This window comes from Kogia breviceps, chromosome 14 (genome assembly GCF_026419965.1).
Source record: "Kogia breviceps isolate mKogBre1 chromosome 14, mKogBre1 haplotype 1, whole genome shotgun sequence".
Taxonomy (NCBI): domain Eukaryota; kingdom Metazoa; phylum Chordata; class Mammalia; order Artiodactyla; family Physeteridae; genus Kogia; species Kogia breviceps.
In genome coordinates, this window is record NC_081323.1 from 61047384 (window position 1) to 61066871 (window position 19488).

Below are 19488 nucleotides of genomic sequence, written 5' to 3' on the forward strand. Positions count from 1 at the left end.
CCATCTCCTATACTGAGGGGAATATGTTTGCCAATGGTTTAGTTTTCCTGCATATATGTGAATAGAACACTTAAAAAAAAATCAAGGCAGGGCTTCCCTGGTGGGAAAGTGGTTAAGAATCTGCCTGCCAGCTCACGCAGCTCAATATTAAAAAAACAAACAACCCAATCCAAAAATGGGCAGAAGGCCTAAATAGAAATTTCTCCAGAGAAGATATACAGATTACCAACAAACACATGAAAGAATGCTCAGATTCACTAATCATTAGAGAAATGCAAATCAAAACTACAATGAGGTGTCACCTCATACCAGTCAGAATGGCCATCAACAAAAAAATCTACAAACAATAAATGCTGGAGAGGGTGTGGAGAAAAGGGAACCCTCTTGCACTGTTGGTGGGAATGTAAATTGATACAGCCACTATGGAGAACAGTATGGAGGTTTCTTAAAAAACTAAAAATAGAACTACCATATGACCCAGCAATCCCACTCCTGGGCATATACCCTGAGAAAACCAAAATTCAGAAAGAGATTGGTACCACAATGTTCACTGCAGCTCTATTTACAATAGCCAGGACATGGAAGCAACCTAAATGTCCATTGACAGATGAATAGATAAAGAAGAGGTGGCACATATATACAATGGAATATTACTTACTCAGCCATAAAAAGAAATGAAATTGAGTTATTTGTAGTGAGGTGGATGGACCTAGAGTCTGTCATACAGAGTGAAGTAAGTCAGAAAGAGAAAAACAAATACCATATGCTAACACATATATATGGAATCTAAAAAAAAAAATGGTTCTGAAGAACCTAGGGGCAGGACAGGAATAAAGATACAGACATAGAGAATGGACTTGAGGACACGGGGAGGGGGAAGGGTAAGCTAGGACGATGTGAGAGTGGCATGGACTTATATACACGACCAAATGTAAAATAGATAGCTAGTGGGAAGCGGCCGCATAGCACAGGGAGATTAGCTCGGTGCTTTGTGACCACCTAGAGGGGTGGGATAGGGAGGGTGGGAGGGAGGGAGATGCAAGAGGGAGGAGATATGGGGGTATATGTATATGTATAGCTGATTCACTTTGTTATAAAGCAGAAACTAACATACCGTTGTAAAGCAATTATACTCCAATAAAGACGTTAAGAAAAACCCTTTTGCTTTACCAAACAAACAAAAAAAAAGAATCTGCCCGCCAATGTAGGCGACACGGGTTCAAGCCCTGGTCGTCCAGGAAGATCCCACATGCCGCAGAGCTACTAAGCTGGTGCGCCACAACTACTGAGCCTGTGCTCTAGAACCCACGAGCCACAGCTACTGAGCCCATGCGCCTAGAGCCCGTGCTCCACAATGAGAAGCCTACGCACTGCAACTAAGAGTAATGCCCGCTCGATGCAACTAGAGAAAGCCCGTGCCCAGCAACAAAGACCCACTGCAGCCAAAAATAAATAAATTTATTTTAAGAAATTGAATCCTATTACAAATAAGATTATTTTTAAAAAAATCAAGGTAGATAACCCCATTATGACCTGGTATGCACCCAGTGTCAAAATTAAATATTGGCTTCCCTCTTCCGTTCTACCTTTTACTTCCTTCCTTCTGCCTAGTCAGAATTACTGAGATTCCCTTGCTGACATTTTTGCTCAATTCTTTGCATCCAATTAATATTTACTGGCATTCCTCAGGGAGGCACAAAATCTGAAGGGACTCCTGGAACTAATTTAAAGAGAGTTGATGACTCTGCAATTGAGCTTTTGACTATTCTCATAAAAATTCTCCCAAGAAAGATCAGCTTCTCCCCTTTGTTCTCCACTTGCTTTATTCTTGGCAATGCCAAATATCAATCTCTATGATAATGACAATAATAATAACTGATATTGATGGTGAGGATATTATTAACATTTTCAGGAAGGTTTTGTGGTTTATAAAATGAAATCCCATGCATCACATTTTTGTGATAAATTAATTTCTAAGAGAAGCAAAATGACTCCCACCCACAACGGGAGGATCTTTGTACGCACTTTACAGCAATGTAAGACCTCTAGGGTCTCATGAAAGCACGCCTAGGATGTTCTCTTTCCCTGAGAGGCCAGAGAATCAGAGGATTAGATGCTAAAGTCAGAGAGGCAATCTTGATCCTGATTCTACCATTAAGTGACACTGGAAAAGTCAATCTTCTCTCTGAGATTTTTTTTTTCTCTAGCAAAAAAGGAGTTGTGAGAATACAAGATAATGTGTGTAAAAATTCTTAGATCAGAGCAAGCGCTGTGTTAGCAATTATATGATGCACTCATTCAACACATATTTAAGTGTCTACACTATGCTGGGTACTGGTGGACACAGATAAAATGGACAAGGTCCCTGGAGTTCATTGTCACCATCATCATCACCACCATCATTATCACCACCACCATCATCATCATCATCCTCATCACCACATTATTATCATTAATCACAAAGGACCTAGAAGGAAAGAGGACTGATTCATTGGAGCAACACATCTGGGTCTGGGGCAAAGAAAACTTAGGCTTAGTATGTCTTTGCCATTAGCCAGTCTCTCATTAATGAAAAATGAGCCCTGTGTCTTCCAGGCCTCACTTTCCTCATCTGTAATGAAGCATAGAGAAGTAATTTACATTTTAATGTTATAACACCAGTTGAAAATAATTTGTTACAACTAATAATATATTTTATGAATCTGAGCCATAAAAAAAAAATCAGATTCGAACCATAGACTTCACGAGGTTTAGATGATACACTGACATTTTCAGCAACGATCCTTCACAAGTAGCATGAGTTCCATCAGACTCCCTTGTTTGCTGTTTATCTGACAAATTTCAGGATATTGTAGAAAAGTTGGACACCTACCCCCACCCCCTACCAGAACAAATGTTTTCTTCCAGTTTTAGAGGAACATCTACAAATTAATCCAACCTGATGAGTGGGAACTCTCTTTAGGTAATTCAATAAGTTCTTGCCTTTGGGCAGGCCACTTGGCACAAACAACTCAAATTCTCACCTGTAAGTTCAACAGAGAAGTAGGTGTATGACCTAGGGCCATAAAAAAAGACCACTTAGTCCCAGAGGTGATCCTTGTAAGTGAGATATCGAAACTTCCTGTCATCACTCATTTGAATATCTACCAGTCTTAAGGTTCATCAAGGCCTCGTTTTGGCAATGCTTATAAAGAATGATGATTATGATAAAAGTAATAAATACACATCTTATGATAAAATAAAACACTGAAAGAGACTATGGAGGTAATATGAATAAGTAGTCCAGGTGGGGACTAAGGTGAACTGGGCAGGCCCTTCTTGATTTGAAGGTCATTTCCCATGTCCAGTTGACCATCTCCAGGTAAGAGGAAGGTTCTGGTACAAGATGGCAGCATAGGAGGTTCCCAAACTCACTTCCTCCCATGGGTGCACTGAATCTACAGCTATGAAGCAATCCTTTCTGAAAGAAATCCAGAAACTAGCTGAGCGAGCTACACATCAAGTGAACAACAAAATACCCACATCCAAATGTGTAGGAAAGGCTGAGACACATTCTCGCCATATACTCTACCCCCAGCACAGCAATATACAATCAGGAGGGAACTTACAACTTCCAGCTTCTCCCTGAAGAGTGAAGGTTCGGACCCAACATCTAGAGCCCCAACTTTTAAGCCTTCCAGATAGGAATGTCGGATTATCATGATCAGCTGTTCATATTTTTCAAGATTAGCTAAACATATAACTTTTTGTGAAATCTTACAAGTTTTAAATGTTGGGATTTATTCAACTTTTGAAAACAGTAAAAACATTCAAGTCAAAAAAGAAATACCACAACTTCAAGTCAACTTGCAAGCTTTTAAAGTAGTATAGTGGAGTTTAGATCCAAACAAAACTGGATTTGAAGTCTGGCTTTATTTTGTATTAGCTGTGTGGCTTTGGTCAAGTTATGTAACTTCTCTAGTCCCTGATTTCCTCACCTGTAATATATGAGTTATGATTTATAATTGACCTGCTGGTAATCTACCCAGAATCCATTTCCCTCTTCCTCATTCTTAATAGAAATCACATTTGTTGAGACTTCATGTTTCCTATAAGAATCCATGGGACTTGGAGGAGTGGAAGCTTACCCCATCTCAGTTCTAAGAGTAGATCTGGTTTGGTGTAATTTAATCCTATTTGCCATCTTAGGGATTGGGTCAGCTGTCCAGAATTAAGCTGGTCAGTACATGGCATTTTCAAAATGGTTATTATTGGCCCAAAGATGGGCACATGACCTAATTTGGCCACGAACAAAGAAGTCATCTGAGGTGTTGCTGACAGCAAACTTGCTGACAGGTCATGAAGGAAGCAGTTTGAGAACAAGGACTATACTCCTCAAAGGGCAGAGTCAAGTTCATCCCTAAGTAGAAAAATATAAAGCCATTTTAGAGGTCTCTTTATGTAGGAAGAGGATTCTTACTAACCTCTAGTATTCTGTAGGCATGAAACACTTTTACAGTTAAAGTATTGTATGTTGTGATAAATTATGTTTAATTTTCACATAATAAAATACAGAGTGTGAAGTTTTAAAAAAATATTTCCGTGGGTTGAATTGTCCTAAATCCCAAATTACAAATGTTTGCATTTCATTAAATTGAAACCAAATTTAATGTATGTTTATGATAAGATCTTATATTTGAAGCTGTCATTTAATTACCTAAGCAGCCAATAAGAGGATGTTAGATTCTAAACAACCAAAGGGAAGAGTTTAACAGGACAAATTCTTTATTATTATCCCAGAAGAGATAATTATGGAAGTTTAGCTGTGTGACTGCATATAGATTTTAAATAAATTACTATGACATTAATTTATCTTGAAAAAAAAGAGCAGAGTCAAGAGATCACAGGGGAAAGAACCAGAACCTTGAGCATACTGCATCTGAAGTCCACCCTGTCTCTAGAATTCCAATCAAATAACTCAATCACATAACTGAATTTAGTTGATTATTACCTGCAGTAAAAACATCCTAACTCGTACCTAAAGATAAAAGATAATGTATTTAAAGTGACTGGCACATAGGAGGGACTTAATACATGGTAGGTTGTATCATTAGAGTACTTTAACATTTCCATTACAACTGATTTTAAAATATATATGATTCCAACTTATACCTCCTCCCCTTTCCCCTTTGGTAACCATAAGTTTGTTTTCCATGTCTGTGGGTCTATTTCTGTTTTGTAAACAGTTTCATTTGTATCACTTTTTTAGATTCCACATATAAGTGATACCATATGATATTTGTCTTTCTCTGTCTGACTTACTTCACTTACTATAATAATCTCTAGGTCCATCCAATGTTGCTGCAAATTAAACAACAATGTCCACTGTACAGTACAGGGAACTATATTCAATATCTTATAATAAGCTATAATGGAAAAGAATCTGAAAAAGAATATATGTATTTTATATATATATTATATATATAAAACTGAATCACTTTGCTGTACACCAGAAACTAACACATCGTGAATCAACTATACATATATATATACTTCCATAATGTAACTTATGAAACTTGAAGTTTCCCTTCCCCGCAACACATAATGATGTATTAATTAAATTGTTGAAACTTCCTTTTATTAACAGGGATGGAAATGAAAAGGAAATGAGCACGTGTCTCAGGACAGCTGTCCTCTACTGTGTAGGAAACAGTGATATATGTTTATTCCTTGTGTTTGGATAGGATTTAATCAAATGATGCAAACCCTCAGGAACTGGCTATGGGGATTAGGACAAGAGTATACCAGACATCAGCAGATCAGCCAGTTCATTCACCAAACTTTGGGGCCTGTGTAGAAGTGTTGCTGGCCTCCCCTGCCCATGCAGAACCCAGATAGCATCACCAAGCTGACAGTGACTCCTCTGTCCCTGGGATCCATGCCAGGCTTTGAGACAGCAGGAGCCTGCACAGGGGCTCAGTCACACCTGCAGGCAGGCAGCATCCACATGGAGGCAGAAGGGGGGAGCAGGAAAGCAAGAGGACCAAAGCAAAAAACAGGCGGAGAGGCCCATTCTGGTTGTCTAGCTCCCACCTGGAAGGAATGACAAGGAGGGCTTCTGTCCTGCATACGAGGAGGAGGGGCATAGACAGACACCCTTCCAGGAAAGCAAACAAAGGACAGCTTATAAATGAACTGGCCCTTCACACTCTGCCATATGCTCCTCCCTTGTAGTGGAAAGGATTTTTAACTTGTTTTGTGCGGCATCAGATGTTTTCCAGATCATGTCAAGGATGAAACAAAAACAGAGGTTTTTTTCCCCCTTCCTGAGTATGACCTCCTAATCTCTTCAGACCCAAAGCTTGGCTCACCACCTATGTCATGGATCCAGCCCAATATGGTATTGGTTTCCTTTAACTCAAAGCATTCACTGCTCTGATGATTTGCTTGGCAGTTCATCATGCGATAAAATTTTACTTCTTCCACATATTGGTTAAAACTTCTGGTCAGATTATTTAACTCTCCTAGGTTGCACTAAGCCCAGACAGATTAACAATGCTTGTAGATTATAGATCTTTGGAAGGTCCATAGCCCCATCACGATGTCTAGCATATAACAGACATTGTACAGACACCCACCAGGCTCCACAACAAAATCAAGGCTGAGAATAGAGAGTCTCCAAGGCAGAAAAGGCAGCCGAAATTCACAGCCCAACTCGTTTTCTCCAGTATTCTCCAGTATTCTCCTTCCCCTCAGGGATTATTTACCAATTAATGTTGAAGTTCCTTAAATTGGAACCTGATCACTCTTCTGAGTCTTCACTCTCCCCTAGGTCATCTCACCCAATCCTGAGGTTTTAACTGGCATCAGTGAGCTCAAAACCTGTGTGTTAGATTTTCAGCCTGAACTCAGACTCTTTTCTCCAATTACCTACTTGAGATTTCCACTTGGATGTCTACAAAGTATGTTCAACTGAACATGTTTGAAATTAGATGCTGTTCCTGTCTCACTCTCCCCCAATTTGTTTCTTCTCCAATTTTGTGCAAGGTACCGCCATCTATTCAGCTGTACAAGTGAAGAAGTATTACTGAATCTCTTCTATCATTTCATATCCATCCATCACGTTTTGTTAATTTTACTTCCAAAACATGCATAAGCCCACCCACTTCTCTCTGAATCTATAGCCTTACACAGATTTAGGTCTTAATCTCCTAAATGGTCCCAGTGCTTACACATTAAGACCCCTTGCTCCCAATATACTCTCTGTTAGCAGGCACCAGAGTAGTGAAAATGGTGCTTTTCTTTGCATAATTCTTTCACAGAAGAAAGCTGCAGCAAATCATTAGTATAGTTCACCAAATTAACCAAGTTTCAAAATGAAAGCTTCCCTAGTATTCAACCCTGGAGGAAAAAGATCAATACATATTTTTGTTGGCATGCTGGTTGGCATGCTGGTTCCAAAATCCAAAGATTTGCATCTGGCCTAAGGCAAATTTGAACAATATTTGCGCTTTATGTGTGACCCCCAAACAACCCAAACCACCTTTCCTTCAAGGTAAAGACACGGACAATTTCTGACCCTTTCAAGTTGCCAGCATTGGGTTTCCACCATTTGTCGAGCTATTCATTGGATGCCAATTGGAAATGATTGACTTGCATCGCAGGGTTGGCATACGGTGCCCTTGACTTCCAGCCAAAAAAGAGAGGGCGGTGTTCCAGGAGAGATGCCACAAACAGAGATGAGGCTGTTGACTTCACTCTCAGGCTGAACACCCAGGGAGCACAGCCCACCTTTCGTGGGTCCATCAGGACACAAGAGGTGTCAGATCAAGCTGTGCATCTGGCCAAGGGAAGGGGGAGAATTAACATCTGCAGGGTGCCAACTACATCCTAGAGGCTTGGCTAAGTATATTATGTGCATTTAAGTGTCACCATAATCCTGTATGGTTGGAATTATCTCTGTATATAATCAAGGAAATGGAGGCTCAAAGAAGTTAAGTAACTTGACCAGGATAACCCAGATAATGAGAGGGTTTGAACAAAGCACTATCCAAAACCACATTCCACAAAGTCACATAGCCTTGTGGAATACGCTTTGGGTTCTTAATTTGGTACAGGCCGCTGGATTCTCTCATTACATATCTCTTTGAGACTCAGTCTTTTCCCCCTTTCCTGAGTCCAGACTCCCAATCAGATTTACAGCACAGGCCCAGAGGATGGCTTGGTCTCCTGGGTACCTGGTGTCATTGCCAGAAATGTTTGTTGAGCATATGCTGATCCCACAGATAAACATTTGCAAACAGTTATTACATTCACCCAGGGAAGTTATAACTCAGAGAATTAGAACTGAGCAGGCTTCTTTATTGGCATTAAAAAAGAAAATAACAGTGATAATTCTGATTATCAAATAAAAATATGCCAACCAGGTTCAGATCAGTCTCTTAACGGGTCATTAAACCTGGAAATTTTCCTGTGGATATTTCAGAAAGGAAGATTGAAAAAAGTATCAATGTAAATTGGATATGAATTAAATTCACTCTCACTTATTTATCTTTCTTCCATTTCCCTTCCCGTCAGGGTGATAATTTACAATGCTGTTGCTTCTTAAAGCAGAAGCCGGACTTTATAAATCAAGAAGTTAATGTAAAACACATAAATGGTCAAGCCAGGTACCATCAATTAAAACCAAATAACTTCCCTTTAATACTAATTCATAGCTCTCCCGAAGAAGATGTTCTTTTTCCCCTGGTTGGGCCTGTAGATCTATCTACCTGAGTGCTTCTATTTGACTTCCAGCGCAGTGACTTCCACATCCTCCTCCACAACTGAAAGGGGTGCCGAGCCATAGGACACAGAGTCACAGTTCAATCAGTAACAAACAAGATTGAAATATACCTCCATCTCTCACTTCCCTGTCTCTGTACAGCTTGCAGTATAACAGGTATAAATTACAGTAATAATAATGATGATAATCATCATCATAAGAATAATGACTTCACAGTTGTTTGTGTAATGCCTACTACATGCCAGGCACAATGATAAGTGTTTTACATATATGCTTTCATTTAATTCTCCTACAGTATGAAGAAATGACTCTCTCTCTCTCTCTCTCTCTCTCTCTCTCGCTCACACACACACACACACAGGCATTTTAGAAAAAAAAGCCTGAGTTTGGAGTGGTTAGTAACTTATACTTGGTAAGTATGTGGCTAATTCAAAACCAAGCTGGCACTCAGCCTATGAACTTTTCTCCACTCTTTTCTCTACCCTTCTTCCCACTGGCCACGCTCCTCCCAATCTAATCCTTTGGCAAGAGCATTTAGGTCTTTAAAACATCCACCTTCTCCCTTCTATGACCTCCTCCTTAATAAATGTAAAAGTGGAAGAAGAAACACACAAATGTGCACACACATTTTATCAACAATGGTAACCATTTATAGATTGCTTTCCATATGCCAGGCTCTAGCCTACAGGACAACAGTTTTCTTATCCCCATGTTACATCTGAGGGAGCAGACTTGGAGGAATCAAGTGACTTGCCCAAAGCCTTGGAACTTGGAGAGTTCATATCAGGGATTCAAACAAGGCAGCCTGTCTCCAGTGCCCACACTTTTTTATCATCAAACTTTTTTTGGCTGTACCCCACAGCTTGTGGCATCTTAGTTCCCTGACCAGGGATCAAACCCGGGTCCTCAGCAGTGACAGCACGGAGTGCTAGCCACTGGATGGCCAGGGAACTCCCAAGTACCCACACTCTTAACCACGATGTCTTGCTGCCTCCGGAGGGGCCCCATCCTCTAGTGAACCGGAGACGTTCTTGGGACAGAACTGGACAGAGCAGCCTAGCTTCCATGCCAACAAAACAGGTAATGGTTTACCTTCACAGATCCAGGAGTTGCCAGCGATGCGCTCTGTGCTTGGTGAAGGAACAGATGTTTAATAACTCTGCAGTAGCAAGGAGGCGGTTACATAACATGGCTGAGCTATTTTTGAACTTTGGAAAACGCTGACTGCTCTTTTCAAAGTGCCTTCTGTAAAACCAGAATATTAAACATAAAGAACATTTCCCCTTTTCCCCACTTTTTGTTTTCTGAAACAAGAACAGACACAGGTCCATGGTAGGATCATTAACCCGGCAAGCAGACCCTTTGTACCTGGTCCATCACTGTGAGCAGTAAACCATTGTGACAATATTTTAACTATACAAACTCTGTGTGTAAGATTACAAGTAACGTCCATGAGGGCCACTGAGGGACACACCTAGTCAGCCCCAAGATGTAGAACTCAACCAGTCAAAGCAGGACCCCCAGTCCCTCAGCAACTCACCATGAAACCATCAGGTGTGACTTCATTTGAACCTCTTCTGAAGCTATTTGCATCCTCCCTACTGCAGAGTGGGAGTGATGGGAGCTATTTGTTTACAGATGCTTTGCAAAATCAGACTTTTTAAACCAGCTGAAAATGTAACTTTTTAAAGCTTTAAGTGAGAACTCCTAACTCAAGCTGATGGGTCCGAATCAGGTTGCAGACACATGTGTTCTCTGCCTTCAGCTACCCAGACTGAAGATTCCTTACTGTCAACAACCTAAATGTCCATCAAAGGGGGGTGATTAAATAAAGGATAGAACACATACAACAGAATACAAAAAAGCAACTAAGATGAATACACTAGTTTTATATGTGTCCTCATAGATCATGCTTGAGCCACAGGCTGAGGTAAAGGAAATTCCAGCACATTAGATAGCACTTACAATATTAAAAAGAACTACCCATTGGGTCTAAAGTCTCACTGTAACTGTATCAAATGTACAAAACATGCACATGGATTTAGATACATACCAAATTCATTGTGGTGTTTTTCTCTCTCATGGAGAGAAAGGGAGAAGAGTGGGGCTAGGGAGAGGTATAATCAGGACTTCTATGGTAAATCAGTAAAAAATTTGAAACAAATATGACATGTTCACTTTGTTCTCTGGGGTGAGTATGGGGGTAGGTGTTTCATCAGACTCTGTACTTTTTTTTTTAACATCTTTATTGGATTATAATTGCTTTACAATGGTATACTGGTTTCTGCTTTATAACAAAGTGAATCAGCTATACATATACATATATCCCCATATCTCCTCCCTCTTGCTAGACTCTACTTTTTGTACTATTCTTTTTTTTTTCTATGTTAAAAAAAGTCCTTGTTACCTGAGTTTGTCTTTAGACGAATTTCCCCCGTCTTCATCAGACTGTACATTCTTTGAGAAGTTATATGTTAATTCATGTATGATTCCAGAGGCTAGCACAGGGTTCGCTGGATAGAAGGAATGATGGATGGAGGATAGAGATATAGTGTCCTTAATCCTTTTCTTAAAAAGTGCCTTCTTGGGACTTTCTCCAGCTCCTGGTCCTTGTCTTGCCTCGCAAGGTCGCACTCCTTCCTGGGTGGGCTTAAGGAACACTGTGCTAGTGGGAAAGTGTGGCGAGGAACCCACACACTGGTTGAGCCCTACACACTGTGGCTGAGCGCCACCAGTACTCCAAGGGTGGAGAGATGTTTCATTAAAACCAGGCGGTGGCTGACGGCTTACCCCACTTAATGCATTACTTCTCTGGGGCTGAAATACCACCTACAACATTGCTGCATTCAAAGCATAACTCCTGGAAAGAGCACACCAGGATTTCACAGCAGTAGGATTTTTTTTTTTTTTTTAAGGAGTGGAATTCAGGGTGGTCACTGGAAAGAGATCTGAATGTCTTGCCAATTATCCTTCTCAAATTCCTCTTCTTGTATATATTATATTTCAATTGCCCTACAATTGAGTTATGTTCCCATCAGAATTATACAAATATTCCAGCTGCAGGGCACTTATTATGGGAAGTAAGAATTCATTAGCGCAGCCCTTGTCTTTGGGCTGGCAGCCTCTGTAAGACACTCCCATGACTCATACCAATTTATCCGAGTTCCTTCCTGATACCTGGACAATTATTAAAAATGCTGAAAGTAGCGACGAAGAAACAAGATCATTAAAGAGGGAAAGAGGAGAGAGGAAGGGAATATTTCAAAGGACCATGATTTCCTAACCTAAGAGTTCATTTTTCAGATAAATGTCAATTTCAGATAAAATCTTTAAACCTCCTCCATCACACACACACACACACACACACACACACACACACACACACACACCCCACTAGCCGCAGACCAGAGATTATCCCTGAACTGTAGCAGATTCAGAGTCCTAAAACCTTCCAGAGACATTTTAGAGTGACATGTTACTCTACTGATAATAAACTCACCTGGTCTGCTGACTACAATTTCTGATGACCAAAACAACTTCACTGCTCACTCTGACAGTCATTAAATAATTGCCAGGTGCTAGGCACCCACGCTAAGCGGCACTTTTCATGCAGCACCTCATTTCATACTCAGGACAACCCCTAGAACATTGGTTCTCAATGCACGTTCCCCAGACCAGCAACATCGGCATCACCCAGGAACTTGCTAGAATTGCAAATTCTTAGATCCCACTCCAGAGCTACTGAATTAGAAACTCTGAGCATGGGGCCCAGCAGTCTTGTTTTATCAAGCCCTCCCAGTGACTCTCATGCATGTTGAAGTGAGAGAACCACCACCTAGGCGATCCCTGGTCCAGGAAGATCCTACATGCCATAGAGCAACTAAGCCCGTGCGCCACAACTACTGAGTCCACGTGCCTAGAGCCCGTGCTCCGCAACGGGAGAAGCCACCGCAATGAGAAGCCCGCGCACCGCAACAAAGAGTAGTCCCCGCTGGCCGCAACTAGAGAAAGGCTGCGCACAGCACTGAAGACCCAAAGCAGCCAAAAATAAATAAAAATTACAAAAAAAAGAAGAAACAAAAACAAAAAACACCCCACCGTTTTGCAATGAACAACTGAGGCCCACCCAGAAAGGTAAAATGATTGTCCAAGTCACATGGAAAGTGGACAAGATTTGAACCCTAACAAGTCCAAATCCATAGCCCAGTCCCTTAATCATGGTGCTACACTGCTCATTACCTGAAGAATGAGCATGGATTAAATCCGCGAACATCAGGCAAACACACGCAAAATGGGGGTAGGAGTGATCATTCTAAATCTCAACAGCTGAGCCATAATGATGGCCCACGAAGAACAATGACACTTCTCAGAAACATAAGATTTAACTTAAATGTCCACCAAGATGGGAGTAGTTAACTAAATTATGATACAGCCATATGACGGAATACAAGGCAGATTTACAAGTGCTGTTTGCCAAGCTTTCCAACAGCCTACAAAAACACTTAGGCCATATGAGAGGAGGAAATTCAGATACAAACTCCAAGACTAGGAGCGCCAGTGGGGCACTTTCCCCAACGTGTAACGCGTTGGTGAGGGTGTGGGAAGTCGAGTGATTTCACAAAATGCTAGTGTGAACTTAAAATATAGAGTTACTTTGTGGGACAATTTGGCAACAGACACCTAAATTTTAAGATGCACTTGTTCCATGACCACAAAACTCTACTTCTTCGAATCAACCCTAGAAAAACACTTGCACATGTGCACAAAGAGACAGGTAAGGATGATTATCCCTGCAGTTTAGTTTCTAATGGAAAAAAAATCTGAAACAACATAAATTTCTATTATTATGAAGATTGGATAAATAAATCATGGTATATCCCTATTGAGGAATGTAATGTGCAGTTTACAAAGAACATAGATATTCATACATACATATCTATATACACACATACCTATGTATATCTACATTTATCTGTGCATATTCACATGCACATGTATGTATACATACATCTACATATATTCATACACGTGTATATAGATAGGCATGTATATACATACATATATCTATATATACACACATACTTAAGATATAGCTATAGATAGAGGAAGGATAGATAGATAGACAGACAGACAGACAAATAGATCTCAAGTGTAGGTTTCCAGGGTATACCGTTGAGTTAAAAAAAGTAAGTTGCAGAAAACCAAGGAAGATGTCACTTAAAAACAAAAGGAGATGAGACGAGACGAGAGGAAGAGGGGAGAGGAGAACAAACCAACAAATCCCACAGGCACACACACAACATTCTCTATTTTCAGTGCACGTTTTCAGCAATGAGTACATATCATTTTTAGTATTTAAACAAACAACAACATCAAAACTCTGATTCCACTTTGGAGGACAAGCAAAGAGCCCCTCTTACTGGTGCAGCGTGTGCAGCGGGGCCTCCGGCTTCTCCATCTGCCCGTAGCAGCTGGTCTTGGCCTCGGGGATGTAGGAGAACTTCTCCAACATGGAAGACGCGGCAGTGGTCAGGATGCCCAGGCCATCCCTCACCCTGGCCTCCAGGCTGTAGTCCCAGTCATCGTAGGAGACAGAAATGAGTCCCGATGGAAACTCTTTGGGGATGAGCTCCGTATTCCCCGAGACCAAGCTGGGGACGATCCAGAAGAAATCGTACCCAGTGAGGCCGAGGGAGCGGGCCTCACTCAGGATGAGGACGGCCTCGTCTTTGGAACAGTAGAGCAAGATGACGGAGGTGTGGATCTTCTTCAGCTGGACTTGTGTCTTTGCATCCTCGAAGGACGTGTCCAATGTGATCACGTTCTGCATGTCCCAGCCCACAAAGCTGTTGTCCACTGTGGTCTTGATGAAGCTGATGAAGTCCCTGTAGCCAGGGAAGATGGTGGTCACCAGGGAGAAAACATGCCAGTCGTAATCCTGCATGATCTTCAGCATGACAGTGGCTTGCTGCTGGATGGACGCTCCAAACTGGAAGAAGGTAGACGTTGGATCCTGCCAACAGGTAAAAAGAAAGCAAAGCAGAGGATGAGGCCGAAGGCAGTTTATGCACAACCATCTGTCTTTGTTGGCTTAAAGAAGCTCCCTCCTAGAAGTGAGGGAAAATAAATCCCACATCTGTTCATTCTCAAACGTTCCTGAGCACCTACCGTACACCAGACTCTGGATCAGATACTGGAAACACAGGGATGAGAGAGGTCCCTGAACTTGGAGCCCACAGCCCGGAACACTGAAGGACATCTGTTATTTTGCCAGCTTCATTTTCCTCTAGTGCATCCCACCACCACCCCTCTGGGTTCAGATGGGTCCAATAGAAGGAACTCTATCTGGCCCCCAAGCTCGTGACTGGAAAATGAAGCCGACAGAAATAAAACAACATCAGGAAATAGAAGGAGGTTCCTGAGGACATACTTGGGGCATCTGGAGTCAGTCGTGCCTGGAGCCATTTACTCTGGACCTGTTGGTTATGTAAGCCACAAGTTCCATGTTCACTTAAGCCAACTTTGGGAGAGTTTCTGTCACTGGAACTCTAGATTCCTGTGTAATATAGAGTATGATAAATGCTAGGTGGACGTCTCTCTGTTCAATCAATAAATATTTGCTGAACGCCTAATTACATGGCAACAACATGTTAGAGCTTGCAGAAATGATGATTTATAAGACAGACAGACATGGCCTCTGCCTTCACAGACCTGGAAGGAAAGTGCAGAAGAGCAACGTCTATGGACTGGGAGCTGAGAGAGGCATAAGGGGGTGTTGAAGGAATATCCAGGTACAGAAGAGGGGAAACCAGTGGACAGTAGAGTCAGAGAAGCCCTGAAGATACATCTTGACTATTCCAGGAACTGGAGGTAAATGCATGATGGCCTGTGATGTAGCGGGGGTGAGATGACATTGAAGAGCTTGGCAAAAACCCCATCACGTACAGCCTCAGAGGCTACGTTAGACCTTACTCTGAGCATAAGGGCAAGATGCTGAATGTTCTTACACTGGGAAGTGACATGGTTACTTGTGTTGGGTTAAAGGGTCTCTAATAGTCCTAACATCAATCTCCCCAAGTCATGATCTGATCATGAGAACAAACTTCCATTTAGAAAAAAAAGTGGGTGGTGCCCACAGTGGCACCATTTCCAAACTACCTTCACACTCCTTAACTCGTCAAATCCCGTGATGATCCTATGAAGTTGGTATTGTTGGTTGGGGGAAATGAGGCTCAGAATGGTCCCTGGCTAGTCAGTATCCAAACTCAGTTTCTGGTTCTACTTCCGGCCCCTTCCCAGCATACCACCACAGCCTTCCTGGGATCACTGAAGATCTGCATAGAGCAGGCGCTTAAGCCATGTCGTGGACACACTGGCATGGTACAAAAATGCCAACCGAACAGAAAGTATGGCTCTGTATTATAGCAAAACAGGATTTGACAAATGCAGAGATATAGTTTTTTCTCGGAACTGAAAGAATTCTCAAAGGGTCCTTATCCTATTGCAGCCATGCTTGCATTTTGCATTCTGTATGTACCATGTGCATTTAATACACCCTCAATTGTACAAATATGGGGATTCCATTTCGTGTGTGTGTACGTGAAGAGTGGATGATTCCATTCATGTCTTTCAGAACAATACTTAGTAGCTGTAGCTGTGCATGTCAAGTCTTTCAACAAGTCTGCATAATCTTCCCTGTGGATGCTCACTGACTAGAAAGTTTTATCTGAAAGGGCTAAAAGCTACAGTTCTTAGAAACACCCCCCCCCTTTCTAAAGTGCATGGAGTTTGGGGGATAATTTGAGTGCAGCATGGCCTGAAGGCAGAGAGAAAACACAGGAATAAATGTCTTCTGGGCCCCTTCCAACATTACAGTTCTATGAATTTTACCTACTTAAATCAATTAAATGGGGTAACATTTAAAGACTTGGGATAATTATTGTTTCCCCTACAGTAGCTTTTGGAGAAATCCAATATTCTTGGATTGATTAATCACTTTAAATCACGCCTCAACAAGGCGATGAACTGCTTAAGGGCCGAGATTTTGCTGGCTTCATCTCTCTGTCCCCAGAATCTGGCAGAAGCCTTGGCACACGACCCGTCTGGAGATGGAGGGTGAGGGAGTTGCATGAGTGAATGAATGTGTGAGTGAAGCTCAAGAGAAATGTCCTTGGTGTAAACACAACGTGAAAGGGGAGGATTCAGTATCCAAGGCTGTATTTTTTTTTATATGGCTCTCGAATGTCATGTCCAAAAAATAAAAACTTTCAACATTATCATCCCACTATCCTGAGGAACCACGTCACCATCCAAGGCCCAGATATATTTAGTGTGTCCTTTATTGATAAGGAGGAGAATATATCAGTCCTGTGAGCCTCAACAGTTGCCCATAGAGCCTCATAAAATACCCCGAAAGGCAACAATATACAGAACCCACAAGCAGAAGGTGGCACAGAAGTGAAGTCTCAAGACGATTACAGTCATCAAGCTCAAGCACTGGCAGGCGTCTCTTGGGATGGGACTGAAAAGTTCCAAGCTTACTTACAAAAGAAACGTAATAATTCCCATGGAGCAAAGATGCCTCTGAGGAAGCCGGTCACCAGACTTCCATTATGACTGCAAAAGGCAATAGAATCACCATCTTGCCCTGAGCGCATGAGGAACAGAGAAAAGTTCTCAGGTGGACATATGCTAAGGGCACAGTTGGAACCCAATAAAAAGGATCTCTGAGGCAACCTACTACCATTTATCCCATTTCTTTGGGATAACTGGTATTGGTGAAGAGGTGGAGGTCAAACATGCTAGATATGGGAGTTGGTGGTGTTTGGGATGCTCCAACAGCCCTGCTCTACGTACTATGAGTTAGACATTATTATATCCATGTACGTGTACCCATGAGCACAGAGCAGAACTGTCAGCAAATGCAGCCTTATCTGGCTCTCTACGTAGAGGAAGGAGGGCATGGCTACACATTAAACCTCAGAAAGGAGAAAGGTAATTATAGGGATAGCCATTCAGTAGCCAAGAGCTGGTTTGGCACAAGCCCCTTGTGAAAGAGTATGTACAAACTCCTTGCCCTGTGCCATCCCCACTGTCCTGCCCAAGCTGAATCTCTCCTGTTACCCTCTTCTGATCCCCATTAATCTCTTCCCCCCAGAATGGATAGCACTGTAACTTCTGGGATCAGACTGCCCAGGTACCAATCCAAATTGTGTAGCCTTGGGAAGAATCACTTCACCTTTCCAAGCCTCAGTTTCCACATCTGTACAATGGGTATGGCAATGGTAATAATTATACCAGCTAACATGCCAGGAGTACTTTGTAAGAGTCATGTGGCTCAACACTCTCTATGTCGTATCTCATTTAATCCCACCCCCAACAATCTTGCTAAACTGGTACTAGTATTATCCCCATTTTACAAATGAATAAGTAGACTCAGAGGTAGAATGATTTTTTCGGAATCACACAGGTAGCGAATCAGTTTTGCCTGCCTGAAAGATTCCAAGCTTTTCACCCCTCACTACCCTATTGCCAATGATAGCACTTCCTCATCAAGTTGTAAGAATTAAATGATCTCTCTGTATAACATCACCCAGTGCAGTAACCATCAAATATCATGCGCTCTACAACTGTATGTCACTATTATTTTGTCCCACTATTATTCAATATTTTCCCCCTGGGTCAGGAGTTCTGGTGTCTCACATCAGGGGTTTATGATACCCGTCCCTCTAAAAGATGTAGTTCACTCCTGACTTAAGCATCTCAACAACTCACCTTGTTCACAGCTGCCTGATCGAAAAATACCTAAAGCACAACTTTAATCACACCACTCCTCTCCTCTATAGTCATCAGTGGCTCCCCTAGACCTATCACATTCAGTTCAGACTCTCTAGTTTACCCCTCCATGCACACCAGTCAAACTTCATAGTTGGAATAACATGGGCTCTGGGGTCTATCAGACCTGAGCTCACGTCCTGGTTCTGCATTAACTAGCCATGTGACCACGGGTAATTACCTAAACTTTCTGGATCTGAGTTTCTTTGCGTATGGAATGGGAATCGTGAGCACCATCCCATAGGGTTGCTGTGAGGATAGGATGAACTAGAAGGAGTAAAAGACTCATTTATCCATGTCTGACTCCAACAGTTTAGGGACCCCTCTCCTCATCCTCTGTCCTCTTGATCACATGGACACTCACTGCCAGAAACCTAAGGGGATCGATCCTTATCCTATTTAAAAAATGGTATTTCCAGGGCTTCCCTGGTGGCGTGGTGGTTGAGAGTCTGCCTGCTGATGCAGGGGACGCGGGTTCATGCCCCGGTCCGGGAAGGTCCCACATGCTACAGAGCAGCTGGGCCCGTGAGCCATGGCCGCTGAGCCTGCGCATCCGGAGCCTGTGCTCCGCAATGGGAGAGGCCACAACAGTGAGAGGCCCGGGTACCGCAAAAAAAAAAAAAAGGTATCTCCAGATCTACTGACATGCTAATTTCACATTCCCTCCTCCCTCCTCAAACCAGCCCATTCATCCTGAGCCCAAGGGAGCTGCATGAGAAGGAAGTGATGAGTCATGCTTTGGAGAGAAACCATCGCCAATGTCCTTTATGGACCTCATGCAGTTACCCTACACCACTTTCATTTCCATTGGCATCTGAACCTTAAGCTTCCAAAACCACTGTGGTGCATACTGTATACGCCGCCTCGGAGGGATGAAAGCAAGTAGTTAT

General features: G+C 42.2%; 1 protein-coding gene across 1 annotated transcript in view; it reads right to left on the reverse strand.

Annotated features, from left to right (window-relative positions):
- GRIN2A (glutamate ionotropic receptor NMDA type subunit 2A) overlaps nucleotides 1-19488 on the reverse strand; it is a 365357-nt gene that overhangs the window by 138478 nt on the left and 207391 nt on the right. The window contains exon 4 of the mRNA XM_059038424.2: nucleotides 14185-14777. Coding sequence (XP_058894407.1) covers nucleotides 14185-14777 — 593 coding nt within the window. The remainder of the gene's footprint in view (nucleotides 1-14184; nucleotides 14778-19488) is intronic.